Genomic DNA, 22,474 nt, shown 5'->3' on the forward strand with positions numbered 1-22,474 from the left:
CTCTGAACCATATGTTAAAACTGGGTGTATTATTGTTTTGTAGAGTTTTACAAAATTTATTATTAATTAAAGTATTTCTCGATATAACTGAGGATAAGAAGCTGATTGAGTCCAAAATAGCGCTCACAGGTATTCAAATTCGTTAACTGCTTCGATGACGTCATATTCTATAACAAGTGGGCGTAGGATTTGTGGTTGTGTGCTTATTTTCATGCATGATTCTTATACGTTTCGTGTACAGCGTTTTCTGTTCTAACAATATTGATGATATCATAGGCAAGGATTTGCACTGATTTTGTTATATCTTCAACCGGTGGTTGTGATTTGTGACATACATATTACTTTTTCCGGAATCAGATTAAACAGTACACAAGAGAGAGGGTCTCCTGGCCCAGCCTGTTATTTGTTTTAAAAGGAATATCTTTTAAATTATGTTTATCACGATGACATCAATATAAAAAATAATCTGAAATACCCCCAGTTAGAAAAAAAATCATGTTTTTTCTCTACTGGTTTTCAAAATAATCAATTTTTTACTTTCATTTGCATCATACATCCAAAGATATTTCTTTCTCCTGATTTAATTTGTGGAGAATTAATATTTTTGGGATTTAATATAGCACAATAATTCCAGAAATAATAATGTATATTATACAGTTGTAAGAAGCAACTATAGTTGTGTCTATCTCTGATTGTGGTGGCAGAAACATAGGCTTTCAGAGAATTGGTAATTTCGTTAATAAAATATATTTTTTGAATCTGAAACCACAGGAAAATATGTATATCTGCACTAGTGCATGATTTATTTTGGAAAATAATACAGATTAGTTAAGAATCTAAATCTTTGTAGTTTATTGTGTCCTTGTATTAACACATTAAACGCCATGATGCATGGTAAAAAAAAGTTAAGTGGGCCAAAATATTAAACACGTTTACAGTATTAGTTTAGGCATCTTAAATAGTTATTCTTCAGTTTGAGTAATAATCTTACATTTTTATTGTTTTTTAGAATTATATTAATTGAGAAGCACATGTGCATCTCATGGCCACAAATAACTTTTAGATTCATGGAGAGATGTGATGCATACTTGCTTCTCGTATAGGACACGAATCATTCTGTCGTAACTTGTCTATTTTATGTTACATTCGCTAGACCAATGCATTGTGTTACTTATTAGATAGTTGTTGGTAGGTGAGGTAGTACTGTGTGTCTTATTAGTTCTCAATGTCTGAGGAATAGTTAACAACCCAGTTTCTGTTGTCTAAGAGCAAAAGATTTTTAGATATACCAAATAAAGTCTTACTCTACAGTATTACGAAAATCAGTGAAATGGTATCATACAATAGCAATTAAGATCCTTCTAGGGTCAGCTATTGTCAACACTTATATTATAATTGACCAAAAAGTAACCAATAGTAACATATCCATCATATCTTTCAAGTAAGAGTTGGTTTGTCAACTGACAGATTTCTCTAGATTAACTAATCCTGAGCAACAGATGCCACATGCTCGTGAATGCCTCTATATACAGGAAATACAAAGTTCAGCCACAATATACAGGAAATGCAAATTTTCACAGACTAAGGTGCATTCAGTGCAATAAATTATATTTATCACATGCTTTTGTGAGATTCATTCATATAATCTATAAACATTTGTTACAAATATTATATTTTTTTATTTATTTCTTATCTAGAAACATGTATTTCTAATTTTAAAGGCAATGTACTGATCTTTTGCATTAAAAAACAGTTATTTAGATTATATATAAATAAAACTTAGTTTCAAGCTACATAATAATATATTGTTTTATTGCTAGACACTAGTATCCTAAAAATGCAGGCTAAATATACAAAAGATTTTATCAGAATCCTAAGAAAGTTATTTAATATATATGAATGGGCATTGTATAGCATAGTTGTACCACACAGCCCGAGATACACTAAGGGTATAAGATGCAATATTGTTTCTTGTGGCGTCAGTAAGTTCACTGTATGAGATGCACACTTGCTTCTTGTGACGTTTAACATAGAAAAATTTGTACAAGATTTTTATTACCACCATGTGAATTCTTGTGAAAACAATATTTTTGTACTAAAAATTTTGAAAAAATCTTGTGAGTATTATATATACAAATAAAAATATAAATTCTGTATAAGCTGACATGGACACATTAAACTACAAAGACATAGGTTGTTAACTATATATAGTCATTTGTTAGTACAGTGAAACTTGGATAATTCGAATCTCAAGGGACCGTTAAAACAATTCGAATTATCCAAAAATTCGAATTATCCAAAAATTCGAATTAAAAGTATATCCACAAAAAACAAAGATGCCTACAAAAACATCTGCAAACGATAAAAATCAACAATAGTTGACCATTTTTATCGATTGCAGATGTTTTCTGCAGAAATATCGAATTATTTTATCGTTTGCCGAATTATCCAAAAATTCGAATTAAAAATATATCCACAAAAAACAAAGATGCCTAAGAAAACATCTACAAATGATAAAAATCAACAATAGTTGACTAATTTTATCGCTTGCAGATGTTTTCGTTACAATTTTTGCCCGAATTTTGTCAACCGAAAAAAAAATGGGCCAACAAAATTCGGCCAGAATACCAACTAAAGCATTTGCAAGCTATAACAAATGGTCAATTATTGTCGATTTTTATCATTTGCAGGTTTTTTCATTGGTATTTTTGGCCAAATCTTGACCGAAACAATCGGCAGATAAAAAATTCCCAGTGAGAAGTCATCAGTAAAACAATAAAACATTTTGTCTCAAAAAATTTATTGAAAATAAGAATACATATTTGTTACAATTAATGAAAATAGACTAATTTTTTCCAAAGAAATCCGAAATTTTTAGCTGCTTTTTAGAATTTAACTTCTCGGTAATGACAAACGATTCTAAGATGTTCAGTGAACTAAAAATAGAGTGACTTACATCATTTTTACTTTCAAAGTACCGTTTAAGTTGCGTAATATGGTGTGTTGCTTCGGCCGCACTCGGAACATGTATTTCTCCCGCCACTGATGATGCGTCGTCTTCATCACTCTCTTGTTTTTCATCATTGTCCTTAAGCACTTCAGCGATGATCTCTTTATCGGTTATTTCACCACATACTACAACATCTTCATCCAAGTTGACAAAATATTCATAAGAGATGGCAGAATCAGAAATGATGTCCCTCCAGCAGTCAACTGAAAGCAGCTCTTCTGTTAAATTGTCGTTTGTGTTCTCCTCCTTTTTTATAAAACCAGCTCTTTTGAAACAGTGTTTGATCGTTTCAGGTGTTACTTGGTCCCAAGCTTTCTTACACATTCGAGATGCTTGTAGAATGTCTAACTTTATTTTAAGGGTGTCGCAATCTTCCATCAATATGTTTTCAACCAAAAAACGTCTGTAAAAATATTTAAAATGTTTTATGACACCCTGGTCCATAGGCTGGAGAACTGAAGTCATGTTAGCAGGAAAAAAAATAACTTTTACATTTTCCATCAGTGGGATAGTGGTGTGTGCCGTACAATTGTCAATATACAAAATAACCTTTCTTTTTTCTTTTATGAACTTTTTGTCTAATTTTTTCAGCCAGTTCTCGAAAAGATCACTAGTCATCCAAGCTCTTGCGCTGCTCACATATTCCACTGGTTTTGACTTGACGTTCTTAAAACAACGCGGATTAGCCGACTTGCCAATCATCAGTAGAGACAGTCTTTCCGATCCGTCCATGTTTGCACCAATTAGGAGAGTTACTCTTTCTTTACTTAGTTTTCCTCCGTGACATTTTTCGTTTTTAAATGCTAGCGTTTTGTCAGGAGTGCATTTAAAAAAGAGACCCGTCTCGTCAACATTAAAGATATCTCTTTCATATATACCCTGAATCATCTCTTCCAAATTTTTTTTCCACTGGTTGGCTTCTTGCTGATTAACGGTCCCACTTTCTCCACAAATGAATTTTAAAGAAATTTTGTTGCGTTCTTTAAAGCCGTCGAGCCACCCTATACTCACCTTAAAATTATTTTTCCCCATTTCAATAGCAAATTTTTCAGCTTTGCTTCTTATAAGGGGACCACTCACGGGAATCTTCTTATCCCTAGCTTGTTTGAACCATTTTAACACACAACTGTCTAAATTTGGATTTTCTGGCCCCCTTAACCTTTTTCGATCTTTACCGCACTCACTTTCACTGTTGAGAATTTTTTCTTTATTCTTCAAGTAGGTGGATAATGTGTTAGGAGGAATTCCAAAGTCCCTGGCAATCTCAGATTTTTTCTTCGTCCCCTTTTCTACTTTTCTAATTGCCGCTATTTTTTCCGATAACGTTAAAGTTTTGTATGTTTTCGTATTACCATGTGACGACATCTTTACTCAATACGAAGTGAATTGACGTTTTTTACGGTGATTGCAATTGCAACGCCAACGTATCTCAACTGAAGGGGCGTGCCAGATGGGGTAGAATTTATGTGACAGGTACGGGTACAATATACAATGGCCTTGAATGCCTTGAAACAAGTGGCACGTTAGAACAGAAAAGAATACTACCTCGTTTAGCGGAAATTTCCAGCATGAAATTGGCATTTTTAACTTTTTAACTTGTAGAAAAGTTCGAATTATCCAAAATATAATTCGAATTATTCACGACTTTTTAACATTACTTATATAGGAAATGCTAGGGACCAGAATAAAAATTCGAATTAAAGAAGATTTCGAATTAACGAAGTTCGAATTAAGCAGGTTCTACTGTATTTGAAAAACAGTTATTCGTTTTTTATTAAAATTTATTGTCACAAAATAAAAATACATCAATAAACAATAATAACTACATCAAAGATATAACTATCTTCAGTCTCTTTTTGTCACATTTGCTTTAGATATTCCATTAAACCACATTATATCACCCTGTAGATATATTTTCATTATAATTTTCTGGTACAACCTTTGCTACCTTTCTTGTTTCTTTAACAAATGATTTAGAGCATTGCATTTCTGTCCAACTGATTGGTACCATTGGATGGCCATTTTCTGAATGAGCTATCACAACTCCTAATTCATTTTCAGCTGTTGATAATTGGTAGTTGTGAGCTTCTGTTATGGGCAACTAAAAATAATAATGAGGCAAGTGTTAAAACTTATTTACCATAAACATTAAGTTTAGATATTATATTATGTTGAATGTTATTAAATAGTATGAGTATACTGAAGAATATACAAAAATATCGGACGATTTTCACATTTGGTCCCATTGAAGATAGCTATAATTGAGCTGTCAATTAAAGTTCATAGAACGAAATGTTGGCGCTTGACTGTGTTGCCATGTTTTTTTAATAAATCGGGAAATAGCATGTGATTTATAATTAATAAAAGTCCAATAGAACGTTAACAAACTAACAGTAAAAAAGAAATTCTTTCAAAAAATAATAAGAATAGTATTCAAGTACTTTGCACAGACATCTGGTGACCATCTGTAACAATCTCGCAAGTGGTGGTTTGAGGATTGCCAAATCTATTAGCTTATTATCAAAGGCAAATGCCAAAAAAATGTTGTAATAATTAACTGCAATTAATATGAGAAGAAACGAGTATTTATTCGTTCGTGTTGTATATAAAAAAATAAAAAAATTGCATAATTTATATAATAATATAATAAAAATGTATTTTTGAAAGCTTCTCTATTTGTAATTGAAGCCTACAACATATACATTATAAAGACATGACAACACAGTCAAACGTCAACAATTTGTTTTGTGAATTTAATTCACAGCTCCTTTGTAGCTATCTTCAATGGGACCAAATGTGAAAATCATCAAAAATATCTATATACAAAATAAAACAATGATTAAGAATGGCAAATTTATACAACTACAATAAAGAAACCAAATATACCAAAGTCTTACCACTCTTGCTAAGATGATATCTCCGGGTCGGAAACTCTTATAAATTTCAACTTTGTCTTTTTCTGTGGCTCTCACATCTTCTCTACGAAGTACTGCTTTAAAAGGTCTTCTTAACACTGTATCTCCCACACATTTTATAAAACACTTGGCATATTGCTGAGTAATGACTGATACTTGAGCTGTTACTATATCACCTTGAGCTGGAACAACTGTTTGTTCACCACTAGTATGTACTTCAACAATTTTCACACCTGCAAAACCATATTATCTTTAGTTAAAACCAGAAAAGTTTCAAATATAGTTACTCACCATCCTTTTCCACTACATCCACATAACCAGCTAATTGTGAATAAATATATCCCTGCCGTTCATAGGTTCCTTGTCCAGATGTATAAACTTTATCGCATAGGCAGAGCCTTTGTCCAGGAAGACAGATAAGAGATTCTGACATTTTTAAACACAAATATTTAAATCAAAATTAAATGTTTAGAATTTGTTCAAACCATGCATTAAGTGAGGTTAGATTTGTGACAGTCGACAGTTCGACAGTGTCACATCACAGCCATTCAGCCATATGACAGCACATGCTGTGGGGCGTGGGCAGTGTATCTGTTGTAACCATACATACTCATGGTCTGTGGTAAATACAATTTATATTACAACTACTGTAAATAATGGTGTTATAACGTATGCATATATATAGGCTACGGATAAATAATTCATTAAATTGAAAAAAAAGACTGCACTTCTATACAAAATTTAAAATAAATATATAAAATATTTGAAAATGAATTAAGATTAATTATATCTTATTGCCATCTGTTAGACGGGTCATGTATTAGACAGCTAAGTAGACAATTTTTAAAGGTTGTGGATGGTTGTGGATAAATCGGAGAAATTATATTGGCAGCTAATGTACAATAGAGGGCACATCCAGCTATTCCACAAAGTTCGATTAAATAACATAGAGGTCGAACTCCCTATCCTATGATCGTATTTTACGACAGAATTGAAGCCGGCTATTTTTCATTGGAACAAAAATAAGGGGGCAAGTATTTCAAAATCACACGACTGCATACACGAAAATTTTAAAAGATCTCATTTATGTTAGCTTTATTTATGATTTTTATCATGGAATACTGAAGTTTGGGGCTTCCTTTATCAACTTACAACTTGTAAGTAAGCAAAACGATTGTTTTATGCCAAAACAATTACAGAAACGATACATACCCTGCGGTTTAATGCTATGGCTATGGCTAATGAGCACGATTGTGTAGAGGGCATACTCGGTTATACATGCCCATCATTGCATATGACCTACATTGTCTATATTGCCTACAACCCGTGAATTGTCGGTTTTTCGGAGACGCATCAAAGGGAACAGCTTGATGCTTGTGGTTCGAAATATTATTACCGACCCGACGATTGTGCAGACGCTTGCAGGATGATTGTGCTCACCATAGTCGATCACACGATTAACCATCATCGCCGATAGTGTAGTGTAGGCATTACACTTTTTAGTCGGTAAATAAATTTTAAGAAAAAGGAGAAAAAATTGTTGATTTTTGAATTTGGATATTTATTATTTGTATTATATATTACAGTAATGTAGATATATTAACAAAACAATTTACTTTTTTTATACATGGTACAAGAATGACTGAATAATATATATTTAGTTAGTTCATGCTTTTTTGAAGCAGCATTTATTTTTTCATTTCTATGTTTCCCAGTGCATAGAGTCTAACCCTAAAGTATTTATAGCTCTAACCATCTTAATGAGTTCGATACGGTCACAACTGAAGTCTACTATGTACATAAAGAGAAAACGTTGCCTGAAGAAAGATTATGTACTACAGACAGAACAGTGCCATATTGACTAAGCGTTCACACACGAAACATTTTTGAAGTCACCAGTTGCCAAGAACAAGGTTGTGTTCTGTGTTTTCTACGACCTGAAAATTGTTTTTTGTGATCACTAACCCACCATTATTTTTTAAAGTTAGTAACCTGCTAAATTCACCAAAAGAAGCATAAGAATACTCGGATTGTTTAAATAAACATTGAATACAATCTTAAGACTTCAGTTTGGAAACAATTTTCCTAATAATAAATCCACACATATAAGATACTATTTCATTACCTTTTCTTTTTCTCCACTATATTTGGAACACATTTGCCTCAACGGCTTTCAGCGATTCCGGAATATCAGGAACACATAAACTTTAGAAGATAAAAGTACATTCCTTTCTTAGTAGTAAACAATTCTACGAGTAGCGCCACTTGCGGATAATCTGCATTTACAAAGGAAGAGATGTATTTGGAAAGGTCGACTTAATATTTTATCATCACCTAGATGGCAACACGTTGGTCTCCGAGTTGTGGTATTTTAATATAATTGATTAATCTTACTTCTTGTTAGAAATTTTATATTGTTAGTTACATACAATAATTAAATTCGCATGGTCTCTTCATCTATACTTGTATCGGAAATGTAGAATGTCATCAAAAATTAAAAAACAAAAACAGAAAGGCGCCAGAAGATAATATTCATGTTGAGATGTTCAAATTATTAAAACCCCAACATCTATATCAGTATGGTAGATAAGAAATAATATTATTTGAATGGCTAACATCTACGTTTATAGTTTTAAAGGTCAACACGTATAATTATGAATACAGCCTAATGAGGCATGTCTTGATAATATTCATACAAATTTTTTATTCAAGAATATACAAAAAATGCGAAGAAGTGTACGAGGAAAGCCATAGGTATACTGTAATTATGCAATTGATCCACAAAACTATGTAACCTACGAAAAAACGTTTTTATAGCATTTATAGACTATTAAAAAACTTTTGATATCATAAAAAATCAAACTATGATGAACACATTCAAAGAAAATTGAATTTATACAAAGGATCTCCAGATTATTCAAAGTATTGGAATCTATTGCCAAAAGTACGGAGTAACAAATCACAAAACTAACAAACTCAAGAAAAATGCGAATAACAAGAGGTGTACGCCAGGGGTATCTTTTATGTCCTCTTCTATTCAATGTCTTTATAGAGGAGATATTTCAGATAGCGATTCAAAACCAAGCAACAGGTATAAAATTGTAACGTAAACTTACCTGGATGGGAAGTGGGGGATGAAAAGAGGAGAAAAAAAATCCAGATGCAAGTTAGTTCACCTTGCAAACCGGCAATAGTGATGTAGAAATAAAAATAAAAACAGCGATGGCAAGACCAGCAATAGTTAAAATCAGCGGCGGCTCGTGGCCTAAAAAAGTAGTGAAGATGAGGAAAGCTTGCCGGAGCCAAAAGGACTAGTACCTACTTCGCGCCCAAAAAATTCGTTAAAAAAAATTTTTAGAGTTTATGGCCCTAATAACTTGAAAACAGTTTTTCTTGTTCAGTTCTGCTTGCCTGGGGTATTTTAGTTCTGAACCTCGACATTTCATTGAGGGTTTTTTGGCGATTAAAACACCACGCCTGGGGTTGGTGAGTTTCAATTCAGCCGCCCACTGTAAGTCAGATGCTGATTGCAGCCGACCACTCTGGATCAGACGCAGATGTTTAAAATACTGGTTGGTTGACAATGTAAAAGAACATCCCTTTTATCTTCATTTTTCCAATGCCTAAATGGAGTCTCTAATATATTACACACCAAGTCATTAATTTAGCCACCATTTAATATAGTCTTCTGCAGGTCATCATGCAGGGTAGAGTCGATGGCAAAAAGAGAATTGGTAGAAAGAGGAAATCATGGCTGCGAAATATTTGAGACTGGACAAACATGACTGTAGACGATTTATTCCACGTTGCAAAAGACAGAGAAATTTTTAGAAATGTAGTCGCCAACCTCCGTTATTGGAGACGGCATAGGAAGAAGAAGAAGAAGAAGTCATTAATTGGATTCATGTCTCTCTAAAATTATTTTTGTTCAAACGAAATCCACGAGAACACTTTATATCCGAAATCCGAAACAAACCACAGAGAAATGTATTAATAAAGTGCACTAACAAATAAAATTAATATTGTGACTAAACTAAACTAATAAATACTATACTATACACTATACTATATAAAAATATCTATATAATGGACTAAATTTCAAAATATTGTCGCTTAGAGAAATTTCCGAAAAATAGGAATACCAAATACACATCCAACAGTGGGTGAAGACGAATAATATATTTTTAAGCGGAACTGCACGTACCAGTTTCCTCAGCTATCACTAAGGATAGGCTGACGTCACGTTGCCATTGTCACTGCTGATGCAGATGGATTTTGCATTTCAAAAATTATATTCACCTCTTCCTGAATCCTATTATACACGGCTAGTGACACAGGTCAGGACTTGACCGTCAAGTACGTACCGCTAATAAAGCTAGTTGTCTTTTTTAATTTTTAGATTCATTAAAAGAGAATAAATAATTGATTTCAGAATTTAGATATAATAATGTTGTTTTCATTTTTTATTTATTTGTCTCAATTAAATTATATTTTTTTGGTGAACCTCACCTTCACCTACTTCACCTGGCCGGCCGCCGCTGGTTAAAATACAAAAATACTTGTGCCTTGTACTTGAGGATTTTCCTCTAAGCTTAGGAATCCGAATGGTAAAATATTATATGTAGCCCATAATAATATACGGGACTTAAACATGGCCTGTCAAATTAATCAATAAATCGCATAGAAGCATTCGAAACGTGGACAACACTGCGTAAACTACTGTGTATTTCATGGGTCGATCAAAGAAAGAAAATCAAGAAAGAAATCAAAGAAAGAAATATACTGAAGATAATATGCCCACAGGAACTTAGTTTGCTTGTGGAAGATAATATATTTCTTCTAAATAACATAAAACAAAAACGTCTGGAAAGAAAATAAAAGACGAATGTATGATACCATAATAAAACGTATCACAAGGTACGGGCTGAAAAAATACTCAGAGCAACATAAATAGCAAATTAGAGGATCAGAGAAGTTTTGGAACCAGACATTCCGTAATACATGATATAAGAAACAAAAAGCTGGTCTGACCTGCCCATGTAAGACGAATGCAAGAAAATGTAAATACTAAGACAAATATTATAGAATTATGAATGGACCTTCATTGATCTACAGATAACTAGGTTAACATTAGGTTTCTAATCTAATTTACTGTTTTGATTTTATTTGACGTCATATATAACGATGACCCAACACTCATGACGAATAATGTTAACTCTGATTTTTAAGTAAATAGCACTATTTCCGATTTTCTTCTTTTTTATGCCCCTTTCCTTTAGGAGATTGAATATCCTCAAAACTATTCTAATTTGGTTTACAGCTGTGGTAAACAACTCGTTTGTTGTGCAACCAAACCATTTCCTTAAATTTCTCATCCAGGACATCCTTCTACGGATTGGATTCAGTCGACCCTCGATCTTCTTTTGTATTATATTTTGTAGAAGTCTGTATTTTTGTAGGTTTTTAGGGGTGTAGGGTTGTGTTATAGAGGTAGCACCTTTTATCGGAACGACCACATCGAGCATCATAGATGGGAGATGGTTCTTGGTAACTGGTCCTCATAAGACACCTAACTCTCACTTATGGCTCCAAGTGCCACACCCCGGACAACTGCATTGGTCTGCAGGCTAAACTAAGTGAGGGTAGCCAGATATGGTGAAAATTTCACCGACCGATTGCCGGTATAAGCAATCTCACACTTACTAATCAACGGCTCTGGGCGGAAGAATTGGTAGGTGGTAGGGCACCCTTTTGTCCTGGGGTTGAGAAATCGATCTCGAAGATGGAGGAACCAATATACTGGTCAACAGCATAAGGATGTAGAAGGCAAGGGGAAACCACTACATTAAAGATCCCCATGGATATCCCTAGTAAAATCATCATGGTTTTAGAAACTAATAACGGCGTTACTGATCATGGCCCTCAGAAGCCAAGATCCGGCAGGGGAGAAGAAGACAAGGACTCTCAGGTCGTTAATCAGCGAATTCCTTGTCAAAAGAACGCAGATGAAAAAATAAGACTGTCCAACACTAAAATAGGAACATGGAATGTTCAGAACATGTTTCAGCCTGGTAAAATGCACAATGTTATTCAAGAAATGAACAGGTTGAATATCGATGTACTGGGTATCAGTGAAGCTAGGTGGCCCAACTCAGGTTGTTTTTCAACAGACAAAGCAACAATATATTATTCCGGTAGCGAGAATAACCAACACAGACACGGCGTGGCAGTAATAGTTAATAAAAAATCTAATAGAGCGGTGGAATGCTATTTCCCTATCCCAGAAAGAGTAATGGTACTGAAGTTAGTGACATCTCATGCCAAACTGAATTTGATACAAGTTTATGCTCCTACGGCGAGTGCCGACGAAGAAGAAGTAGAATTATTTTATCGAGATATCGAAGAGGCACTTAGAATAACGAAAACAAGAGAAATCACGATAGTCCTAGGTGATCTCAATGCAAAGATTGGAAAGGGACAAAGCGGAAAGTGTATAGGAAACTATGGTCTGGGAAATCGAAACGAGAGAGGAGACCGTCTGTTACAATTCTGTCAAGAGCAGAACTTTATTATTACAAACACATTTTTTATGTTACCAAACAGACGACTGTATACATGGCGATCGCCCGCAGATACATCGGAGAAAGTAGTCAGGAACCAGATAGACTACATTATGATCAATGAAAGATACCGTAATGCTGTTAAAGCCGTGAAAGCATATCCTGGATCAGACGTGGCCTCAGATCACAATCCAGTTATAGCCAAAATTACACTCACCCTTAAAAATATTAAAAGACATCAAAGAATCCCTACAATAGACACAAAAAAACTTAAAGAACCTAAAGTAAAAGAATGCCTCTAACATGAACTGCATGTGAACTGCAACAAATTGAACACAAACACCAACGATATTGACGAGTACTGGAATCGACTAAAAGATTGTCTACTGGAAATATTAAAGACTTTCTCAAGGAGAAAAGAGGAATGGATGAATGACGAGATACTCAATATGATGGAACAACGGAGACAATTTAAAAACAAGGATAACAATAAATACAGAGAGATAAACCACGAGATTAGAAAGACGATAAAGCAGGCAAAAGAAAAATACTTTGAAGAGCAATGCAAAGAGATCGAAGACCTTCAAAATAAATATGATCTGTTTAACCAACACAAGAAAGTCAAAGAACTGGCAGGACTAAGAAAACAAAATGCCACTTGTGCAATTCTGGATAGACACGGTACTGCTATAACACATACGGACGAGAAAATACAAAGATGGGCAGAATATATCGATGAATTGTTCGATGATGAAAGAGGAGATCTGGAGCACATAGAACTTACGTCAGAAGAAATAGGTCCATATATTACAAAAGAAGAAATATTGCACGCATTAAAAACAATGAAGAGCGGGAAAAGCCCTGGACCTGATATGCTTCCTATAGAAATCCTAAAAATTCTAGATGAGAAGCACATTGATGTTTTAGTGACACTTTTGAACCAAATTTATAGTTCAGGCGTATTACCCAAAGAGTGGTTGACATCTATTTTTATTTGTCTCCCTAAAAAGAAAAACGCAAGAGAATGCAGCGATTACCGCACCATTAGCTTAACGTCTCATACGCTAAAGTTACTACTTAAAGTCATCCATAACCGAATATATCACAAACTGGACATAGACGTTAATAATACACAATTTGGTTTCCGCAAAGGCCTAGGAACACGTGAAGCTCTTTTTTCACTTAATATACTAATACAAAGATGCCTGGACGTCAATCAAGATATATACGCATGTTTTATTGACTATAATAAAGCATTCGATAAAGTACGACATGAACATTTAATGAATGTCCTGAAATCAAAGAAGATTGTCTACAACGACCTCAGGATCATATCAAATTTATACTATAAACAGCGAGCAAAAGTACGTGTTAACGAACAGCTGTCAGAAGAAATTGAAATTAGATGTGGAGTAAGACAGGGATGCGTATTGTCGCCAATTCTTTTCAACGCCTACTCCGAAGAGGTCCTGAAAAAAGCTCTTGAGGGTGAAACAGCTGGAATAAAGGTAAATGGAGTTCCCATTAACAACATTAGATATGCGGACGACACTGTGATTTTAGCCGAAAACATTGAAGATCTTCAGAGACTGGTGACCAGAATAGCAGAGTATGGAAAAGAGTATGGTCTAACAATGAATGTCAAGAAGACGAAATTTATGAGAATATCGAAAACTCAAAGAAATAACGAGAGTCTTCTAATAAACGAAACCAAAGTCGAACAAGTGGACAAATATGCATACCTGGGAACAATGATTAACTCCACAAATGATTATAATCAGGAGATAAAAATAAGAATAGAAAAGGCTAGAGCAAATTTCAACAAAATGAGAAGAGTTCTATGTACCAGGGATTTAAAACTAAAACTAAGAGTTAGGTTGGCGAGGTGCTATGTTTTTTCGACCTTATTTTATGAAATGGAATCTTGGACCTTGAATGCTACATCAATGAAAAAACTGGAATCATTTGAGCTGTGGGTGTACAGAAGAATTCTGAAAATATCATGGACAGAACACGTCACAAACAAAGAGGTTCTGAGAAGGATGAACAAAGAAATGGAAATTTTAAATTCAATAAAAACAAAAAAATTGGAATATCTCGGACATATTACACGTGGAGAGAAATACACCTTGCTCCAACTGATCATGCAGGGAAAGATCCAAGGAAAGAGAAGCATAGGGAGGCGTAGAATGTCATGGCTGCGTAACCTGAGAGAGTGGTACGGATGTACATCAAATGAACTTTTCAGAGCAGCCGTCTCAAAAGTTCGAATAGCTATGATGATTGCCGACCTCCGCCGCGGAGATGGCACTTGAAGAAGAAGAAGTATTTTTGTCTCTACATTAATTGGCTCAAAGACTTTAACTTTCTTTTTTTATAGTAATTATTAATTCAGGTATTTTATTCATTCGGCGCACTACTTCTTAGTTGGCGATTCTGTCTACTCAGTATCTTCTCAATATTTGTTGATAGCACCATATCTCGAAACTCTTAATGTTTTTATATTGTTTTGGGTAAGAGCTCAGGCTTCGACACCATACAGTAAGATATTAAACACATAACATCTTAACAGTTGTATTCGGAGGGACAATTTCAATACTTACATCTTTTTTTAAACAAACCAAGTAGGTGTGTTATAGAAAAGAAGCTTTTGATAGGAAGAGTAGGAGGGAAGTGTGCTAGGACTGAGAAGTATGGGGATAGAAATGTGGTATACGACCAGAATGCTCTGAGAAGGAGACCTCCTTAATAATAATAAATATATAAGAACAAAAGATAAATGTACTGCAGACAATTAGCTTATTCTATCTACAAGATTATACCGACTTACTTAGGGTACTGAAATTAGAATTAATATTAGCAGACCCAAAAAGATATTAATAACCGTCAAGATGAAATGTTTGAGCATATTAGTGGTAAAATTATGTTCACAATAAGGAACGAGGAAATCACACACTTCTTTCGAAATAGTCGACAAAATTACATCGGTAAGACAATAACGTCTTTGTCGTACTACCATAGAAAAGCTATAGATAGTGTTTATTTCCCCATTCTCTTTAAAATAACCCTATACATTGTGGAAAGATAGCTTTAACAGTGAATATAACCTATATCTGAGAACCGAAAAGAAAATTAGAAGTAATTGTTAAAGTCTATCGTTATTATAATTTTTCCATTGCATTTTATCTGATGATTCAATTTCTTTTAAAAATATCATCTTTAGAAATTTAAAGATTTATTCAATACATTTTGAACATATTATGTTTTAATATCTAAAAATATTTTTAGATCATTTCTATTCTCGAATGTCTTTTTACAATTCATGTTCATTTTCCTTCTATAAATTAATACAATAGTTGACGCTTGATGGCATTTAAAATCTTCAGTGGTTGCTTGTTAAACATTACTAATGGAACTACAAAAATATAATGGTTATTTTATTCAGATTAAAAACTCCTTTGGCTTTATCTAAATTAGCGATCAAGAATCTATTAACATTTCGTTGTAACAAGTTTTTGTTATTGGTGTGGCTTAGCAATTACCAGCAACAAGTGTGAAGAAAGGTATTTATAACCATACTTACCTATACTAAAGATTAGTTTTCAATGCGTCATAAATATCATATTGGACCACTAACAATCTCCCTGAAAAAGTATTTTAAAGAGCTTGAGAGTAAGCAGTCAAGATAAAAAAAAGGTAAAAAAAAAAGAAATCTAATGAGTGAAAAGAGTTTTTTAAAATTAATGTTTCAAATAACGAAGTTATAGGTATATGATTATAACAATTAATGCGTATGTAATGCATACAATAGCGTTTAATCAGGAAAATCAGAGAAGTAGATAATGATAGCAATTTTTTTTCTCAAAGCCGTCTGTTGTGCACCTCTAGTACTCTAGGCAACTAGCATATTGTATTAACTATACAGATATGATATCCGTGAATGGTACAAATCTATTTCTCCAAATCCAAGTCTTCTTCTTCTTCAGGTTCCTTCTCCTATCGTAGGTTGGAAATCATCGCTATCTTAATTTTATTGGCCGCGCTTCTTAATAATTCTAATGAGCTGCAACCAAACCACTCTCTCAAATTTCTTAGCCAGGATATTTTGCGTCGTCCTGGGTTTTTCTTCCCTTGTATCTTCCCTTGCATAATTAATCTAAGTATTACGTACTTCTCGCCCCTCATTATATGACCCAGATATTGAATCTTTCTAATTTTAACAGTTTTTATGACTTCACATTCTTTCTTCATTCTTTGTAACACCTCTATATTAGTTACTTTTTCAGTCCACGATATTCTGTGGATTCTCCTGTAGCACCACATCTCAAAGGAGTTTAATTTTTTGATTTCAGACTGTTTTATTGTCCACGCTTCCATGCCGTATAGTAAAGTAGAAAAAACGTAACAGCGTAGCATTCTTGTGCGGATCTCTAGATTAAGGTTACGGTTGCAAAGTAAGTTCTTTCAAATCCAAGTCTCCAAGTTCAAATCTCTGGTTTTGTTAAATGAAACCAACTGCGTCGCCTATCACTCGATTAAATGTAATTTGAATTTGGATGCCAATATTAAAACAAGAAAAAAGAAAAAGAAATTATTAGTAAGTCAATAGCGTATAAAAAATAATTTGAAAAAGTAATAAAATAGGTGGTGGGAACTATTTTCCCGTTGTTCCTTAAAACATGTTTGTAGGTGGGAAATTAATTGAAAGAAACCCTTGTACAGTTTGTTTAATATTTATAAAACAATTTATTTAATAAAAAAATACAAAAATGCATAAATGGGTGACAAAACAAATTTAGGTCTCAACTACAGCAGTGTGAAGTGATTTAAAACATTTTTGGGCATAAAGCTACTTTGCAATAACTACATAATTATAATGTTAGTTATAGTTAAAGTTCATTTTTCTTCTTTTTTTGTTAAGCAAAATCTGCATCTTATATAATTTTTTTGAACATCTGGTAAAGCCTTAAATTCTTGTGGGAAGTATTTTTTGATTATGAATTATTGTGCACATAATATATGTATTAATCACGACATTAGTATGTCACGACATCATTACATATGTATTAGTGTAGACGATTTTCTAGACTTTCTACTTATGGGATATGATGCCCTAAATTGGTCAAAGGGATCAACACATCCCATCTTTGGTGTATAATCTGCAATAACTTCTGGGCACATTATATCTTTCTTTGTGCAATCTCTTTGTATACGTTTTCTCATGGCTACTTCATTTGGTTGATTGGTAGTTGTAATAACCGTAACTTCTTTGGTATCCAACAATTGCTGTTATAGGGCCACTGCTCAAGCAATAGAATTCATTCTTTCGAAGTTTTTTATTTTTGGTTTGCTTTTTCCTTATGAAATCGGGTAAATCTTTGCAATTAGGTCTGACTGTACCTGTAGCATACAGCTGTTTAGCATATAAATTTTTCAACAGTTTGCAACTTATAAAAAAGTTATTAAAATCAACCAAAGGTTTGTGTGGTATATCTTGGCATAATTCAGTTACAACCTTGTATCCCAAGCCATCATTTTTAATGTCTTCAGTTTTTTCAGTGTAGATGATGAAAATAGTTCCCACCACTTTTTTTAATACTTTTTCAAATTATTTTTTATATTTTATTGACTTGCTAATAATGGAATTTTCTTTTTAGTGATTTCTTCTTTTAATATTAGCATCAAAATCCAAATTCATCCAGTTGGTTTCATTTAACAAAATAAGAGCATCTTCTTTGATTTTTCTCTTTTTATCGTCTGCTTCCTTCAGGACTAGACATGAATCGTTTTTTTCATGCAAGTTTACATATCTGAGGTGTGTAAAATTCTCTATTTTTGATATAAGATTGATGTTCACTTATTCTAACATTTAACGGTTTTAAAGTTTTATCTGAATAAAACTTTTCGCATTCACAAGGATTTTTATAATACAACGAACAGGAAAGAACAAATAATTATTGTATTTAAACTTCTGTTGCTATCGGTATCAGACAGGTACTACATATAAACAAACCGCTAGGTACGTTTATAAAAAGCTGTGCAGATATTTTTTAAAAACTGAGCGATTAGTGTTATCAGTTCATCTCGAGATACTTTTTCTTCAACAATTTAGTGTCACTGTACCCGCGAAACACAGTCCAAGTAATCGTAAACCTCACGAAAGAATGTCTACTGGCTTATCTCCCAAACATTATAAGCAATGGCGCAAGCAGCGTGCTCGACATTTATTTAAAATATTTCGCATTTTCCGACTCTGACAATATTAATTACGGAATTAACTAGTCGAGAAGATACGCTAATTATGTCAACTTTTTTCCTCCAATTTTATCTTAATTTAATGACAAAGGAAGTTTTCTGTTAATATTGATGGCTATTATGAAGCAGTGACGTATCTCTTAATATTTTTGTAATATATTTTATGGTTATATACTTATGAATATATTCTTTCGGATTAATATTACCGTCTGTTCAAATTTAAAAAATGGGTAATTTGGTTTTGGTTTAATTCTAAACTAACTAAAATACTTCCTACGTTTTAAATTTCTAGCAGGTCAGAAGTAGGAATATGTGTGTAAGTGGTTTTCCATTCTCGTTCACACTCCCTCACGGTATACTTAATTCCACTCACGCTTGTTTACGCATGTGAGTTTCTAAATTGCCTTTTGCTCACAAATACGTGATTCACGCGTGAGTCACGAGCCACGTTATATAAAATAAATAAATTAAGTTTAATGCAAATGTAAACATAATAATCGACGCATATCGAAGCGCTTTTCTTTAAATCCAATAGTTGATTTTTTCTTGCCTTTATATTATTATACATTCGTACAATTATAACAATAATCTCAAATCGTAATTGGTATTCAAAAACGATAATTTTTAGAAATTATCGGATAGGTAATAACCTGCTATAGTCGCGGTAACATATTGTAGAACGCTTTACTTAAATTCGACATCATTTGCATCCTTTATTTTTACTTTTATTTCCTTTATTTTTACAACCGACCAAGTTTAGTTGACCAAGTGTTTTAGTTGAAAAGCAGTTCGTTAGTAGAGGGTAGAGTGTTGTTTGCTGTAATTTAGTTATTTTGAATAGTGATGTGGCATCCTTGAGTTGGCTATGGCGGAGTTGGTTGTTGTTGGATGTGGTTGACTTATTTCGTACGATAACAACACTGATTTTGTAGAAAGTGCCAGTACAGTGGATGTAATTCCTGAAAAAAAAAACCGGTAAAGAAGATTCGAATGCATTTAAATTCTGAACACATAGCAAACATGTTTCAATATATATATAAGAATTTGCATAAGAAATTCGGCTTTGATGAAAAACTGTTAAAGTGGTACAAGCGGTACAAGCAACTTCTGATTTAACAAAAATTCAACTTTCAACTATATACAAAATAGTTAAAAATTGACTCTATTATCACAATATAATAGAAATATTAAGAAATAAATTGGAGAGAACTCTTCACAATTGAATATATAAAATGGACATTAAATTTAAAATAATAAATAAACGTCAAGCAGTTATGGAGAGCCAAAGAATAGTCAACAGACATACTCGTAAGATATACCTGGAACAAATATAGGTAAGAAAGGAGACGAATTTACTATTAAGACGAAACTTTGTATGATACCTATGTTACAGTTAAGTCGACTGTACACTACATGATTTATCATGTGATTTGTCATATGATTTGGTCATAAAGTGAAATTTACATGTTTACACTGTGTGATTTATCATATCGATGGCCTAGAATGAAAAAGTCATAAGTCGATATTTTTCGATATTGAGATTTTTATACCGATGTATTGTGTGTAACAGGCCTCACACATTACAATTGAGAGAGAGAGAAAAATAATCTCCTGCTGCCACCTGGCGAAAAATGAAAATGTTGTCAGTCTTGAATTGTATATTCACCAGTGAAGTTGTCGTATCTCGAGTGAAACGTGCCGATAAATAATATTTTGATTTGTGCAAAGAACTCAATTTATTTGGAAAATGGGTATATTTATTACATTTTTGTACTCTTTATTTCCTATTTGCTATTGTTTTTAATTAATTATTTGGCTTAATATTTAGTGTTTATTGCGTTTAAAAAAGGAATACAATGATTAAAATTTCAATGAAAACGTTGTAAGTCGAGAGAATGCTTATTATACTTCAGCGAAAATGTCATATGTCTTGACTTACGACTTTTTCACTGGAGTTTTTAGATCGTGCCTTATTTGTTTACTCCCAAGTCCCAGTTGCTTAGGTCAGACTTACGCGGTTTTCATTCTAAAATGGACACATATGGCAACAGAATTTTTCTTTAGAATCAATGGTGATATTTTTAGACATTATCATACTCACATCTCACCAGCACAAAGACGCTTGCTTTATTTATTTGAATTTATTTTGTTACAGATCGTATACTATCACAAACCAATCAATCTCGAGGAGCTAGAATGGTAAAATCCGTTCTGCAACCAAAGTCTCATTGCAAGAATATCGAGACAGAATCTCCTGTGGATCAAAAGCTACATACAGAACCGATCCAATGTAGTGTAAATATCAAGCAAGATATTATCAATGCAGACGAAAACCTACACGAAACTACCTCAAATCTACCAGTTTCACCTCTAGAGCTAAGTGTATCTAATGATACGAGTATAATATTTACAATGAATAGTTTTCCTGTAGTTGAAAGTTCTCTAAATTTCTTAGTCCAAGAAGATGGTTCTTTGCAATTGGAAATGAATACCCCTGCACTTGTTGGTGACAAAAGTTGTACTTCAGATTCAAGTAAACCAATTTTGGAAAACATCAATACAGATTTAAATGAAAGAACCAACACTGATGCAAATCTTGCAACTATACATCATGATCCGACCAATGCTAGTAGTTCGATTGTAATTTCTGCAGAAAATGATGACGTGAATGATGCTTCCAATTCAAGTGAACAAATCTTGGAAAACATTGGTACAGATGAGCCTATCAATTCTGATAGTTCCATGGAAATTTCTTCAGAAAATATAAGAAAACGAGCACGAAAAGGTAAACCGAGAAAGGGAGAGTGGATCCAAAAGTCAAACAAAGATAAGAGAATGAGAGGACAAAATTACTTGGGAAGAGAAGGAAATTCGTTTACTATTGGGCGAGAAGCAAGAAAATTAAAAGTACATTGTGGTTGCAAAAAAGGTAAACTTGGAAAGAAACTCAAATGTACTTTGTTTGATGAATCCAAAAGACAAAAAATATTTGCTCAGTTTTGGGATATGAAGTGGGATGAAAAAAAAAATGTTTGTTGCTCAATCTGTCAATATTGTTAGCGTCAAGGAAAGAAAATATAAAAACAAGAAAAAATTCAGAAGACAGACTACTTATGAATACTACCTAAAACTTAGTACAGCTGAAGAAAAGTACAAAGTTTGTAAGAAACTTTTTTTAAATACATTGGCAAATGGAGAGAGATGTGTATTTGACTGGGTAGGAAAGTACAAAAACTCTTTGAATAGTACAAGGGAGTCCGAAATTAAAGAGGAAGAAGCTTCTGCTTTGGATTCTTCACAAGCCAATGAAGAAAAAAATGTGCAGGCTCAACCTAAAGCTGGCTCAAATAAAGCTGAGGATTCTAGAAAGTGTATTAATAATTTTTTGGATGCTCTTCCCAAAGTAGAGTCGCATTATTGTCGAAAATCAACAAAAAAGTTATATTTGGAACCAATGTGGTCTTCAAAGGCAGCTCTTTATCGTGAATATATAACATACTGCAATGCAATGAATCAAAAACCGGCTTCATCTTTCACTTTTGATAATGTTTTTGAGAGCAAAAATTTATCATTGTTTAGTCATCGAAAAGATCAATGTGATCTTTGCACCGCTTACAAATTAGGAAATAAAAGTGAAGAAAATTATATGATACACCAAAATAACAAGACACTAGCAAGGAATGAAAAAAATGCAGATAAATTCTCTGACAACAGTAAAATTGTATTAACAATGG

The 22,474-nt window shown here is 33.2% G+C and overlaps 1 protein-coding gene across 1 annotated transcript; it reads right to left on the reverse strand.

The window, feature by feature from the left end:
* Positions 1-4,770: 4,770 nt before the first annotated feature.
* Csl4 (exosome component 1 Csl4) lies at positions 4,771-6,457 on the reverse strand. The gene is made up of 3 exons (XM_072524479.1): positions 6,217-6,457; positions 5,908-6,158; positions 4,771-5,111 (listed from the first exon to the last, which is right to left on the reverse strand). Exons 1-3 carry the CDS (start codon positions 6,356-6,358, stop codon positions 4,908-4,910), a joined length of 597 nt encoding a protein of 198 aa, XP_072380580.1. The 5' UTR covers positions 6,359-6,457; the 3' UTR covers positions 4,771-4,907.
* Between the last annotated feature and the right edge of the window lie 16,017 nt (positions 6,458-22,474).

This window comes from Diabrotica undecimpunctata, chromosome 3, assembly GCF_040954645.1.
Source record: "Diabrotica undecimpunctata isolate CICGRU chromosome 3, icDiaUnde3, whole genome shotgun sequence".
Lineage (NCBI taxonomy): Eukaryota > Metazoa > Arthropoda > Insecta > Coleoptera > Chrysomelidae > Diabrotica > Diabrotica undecimpunctata.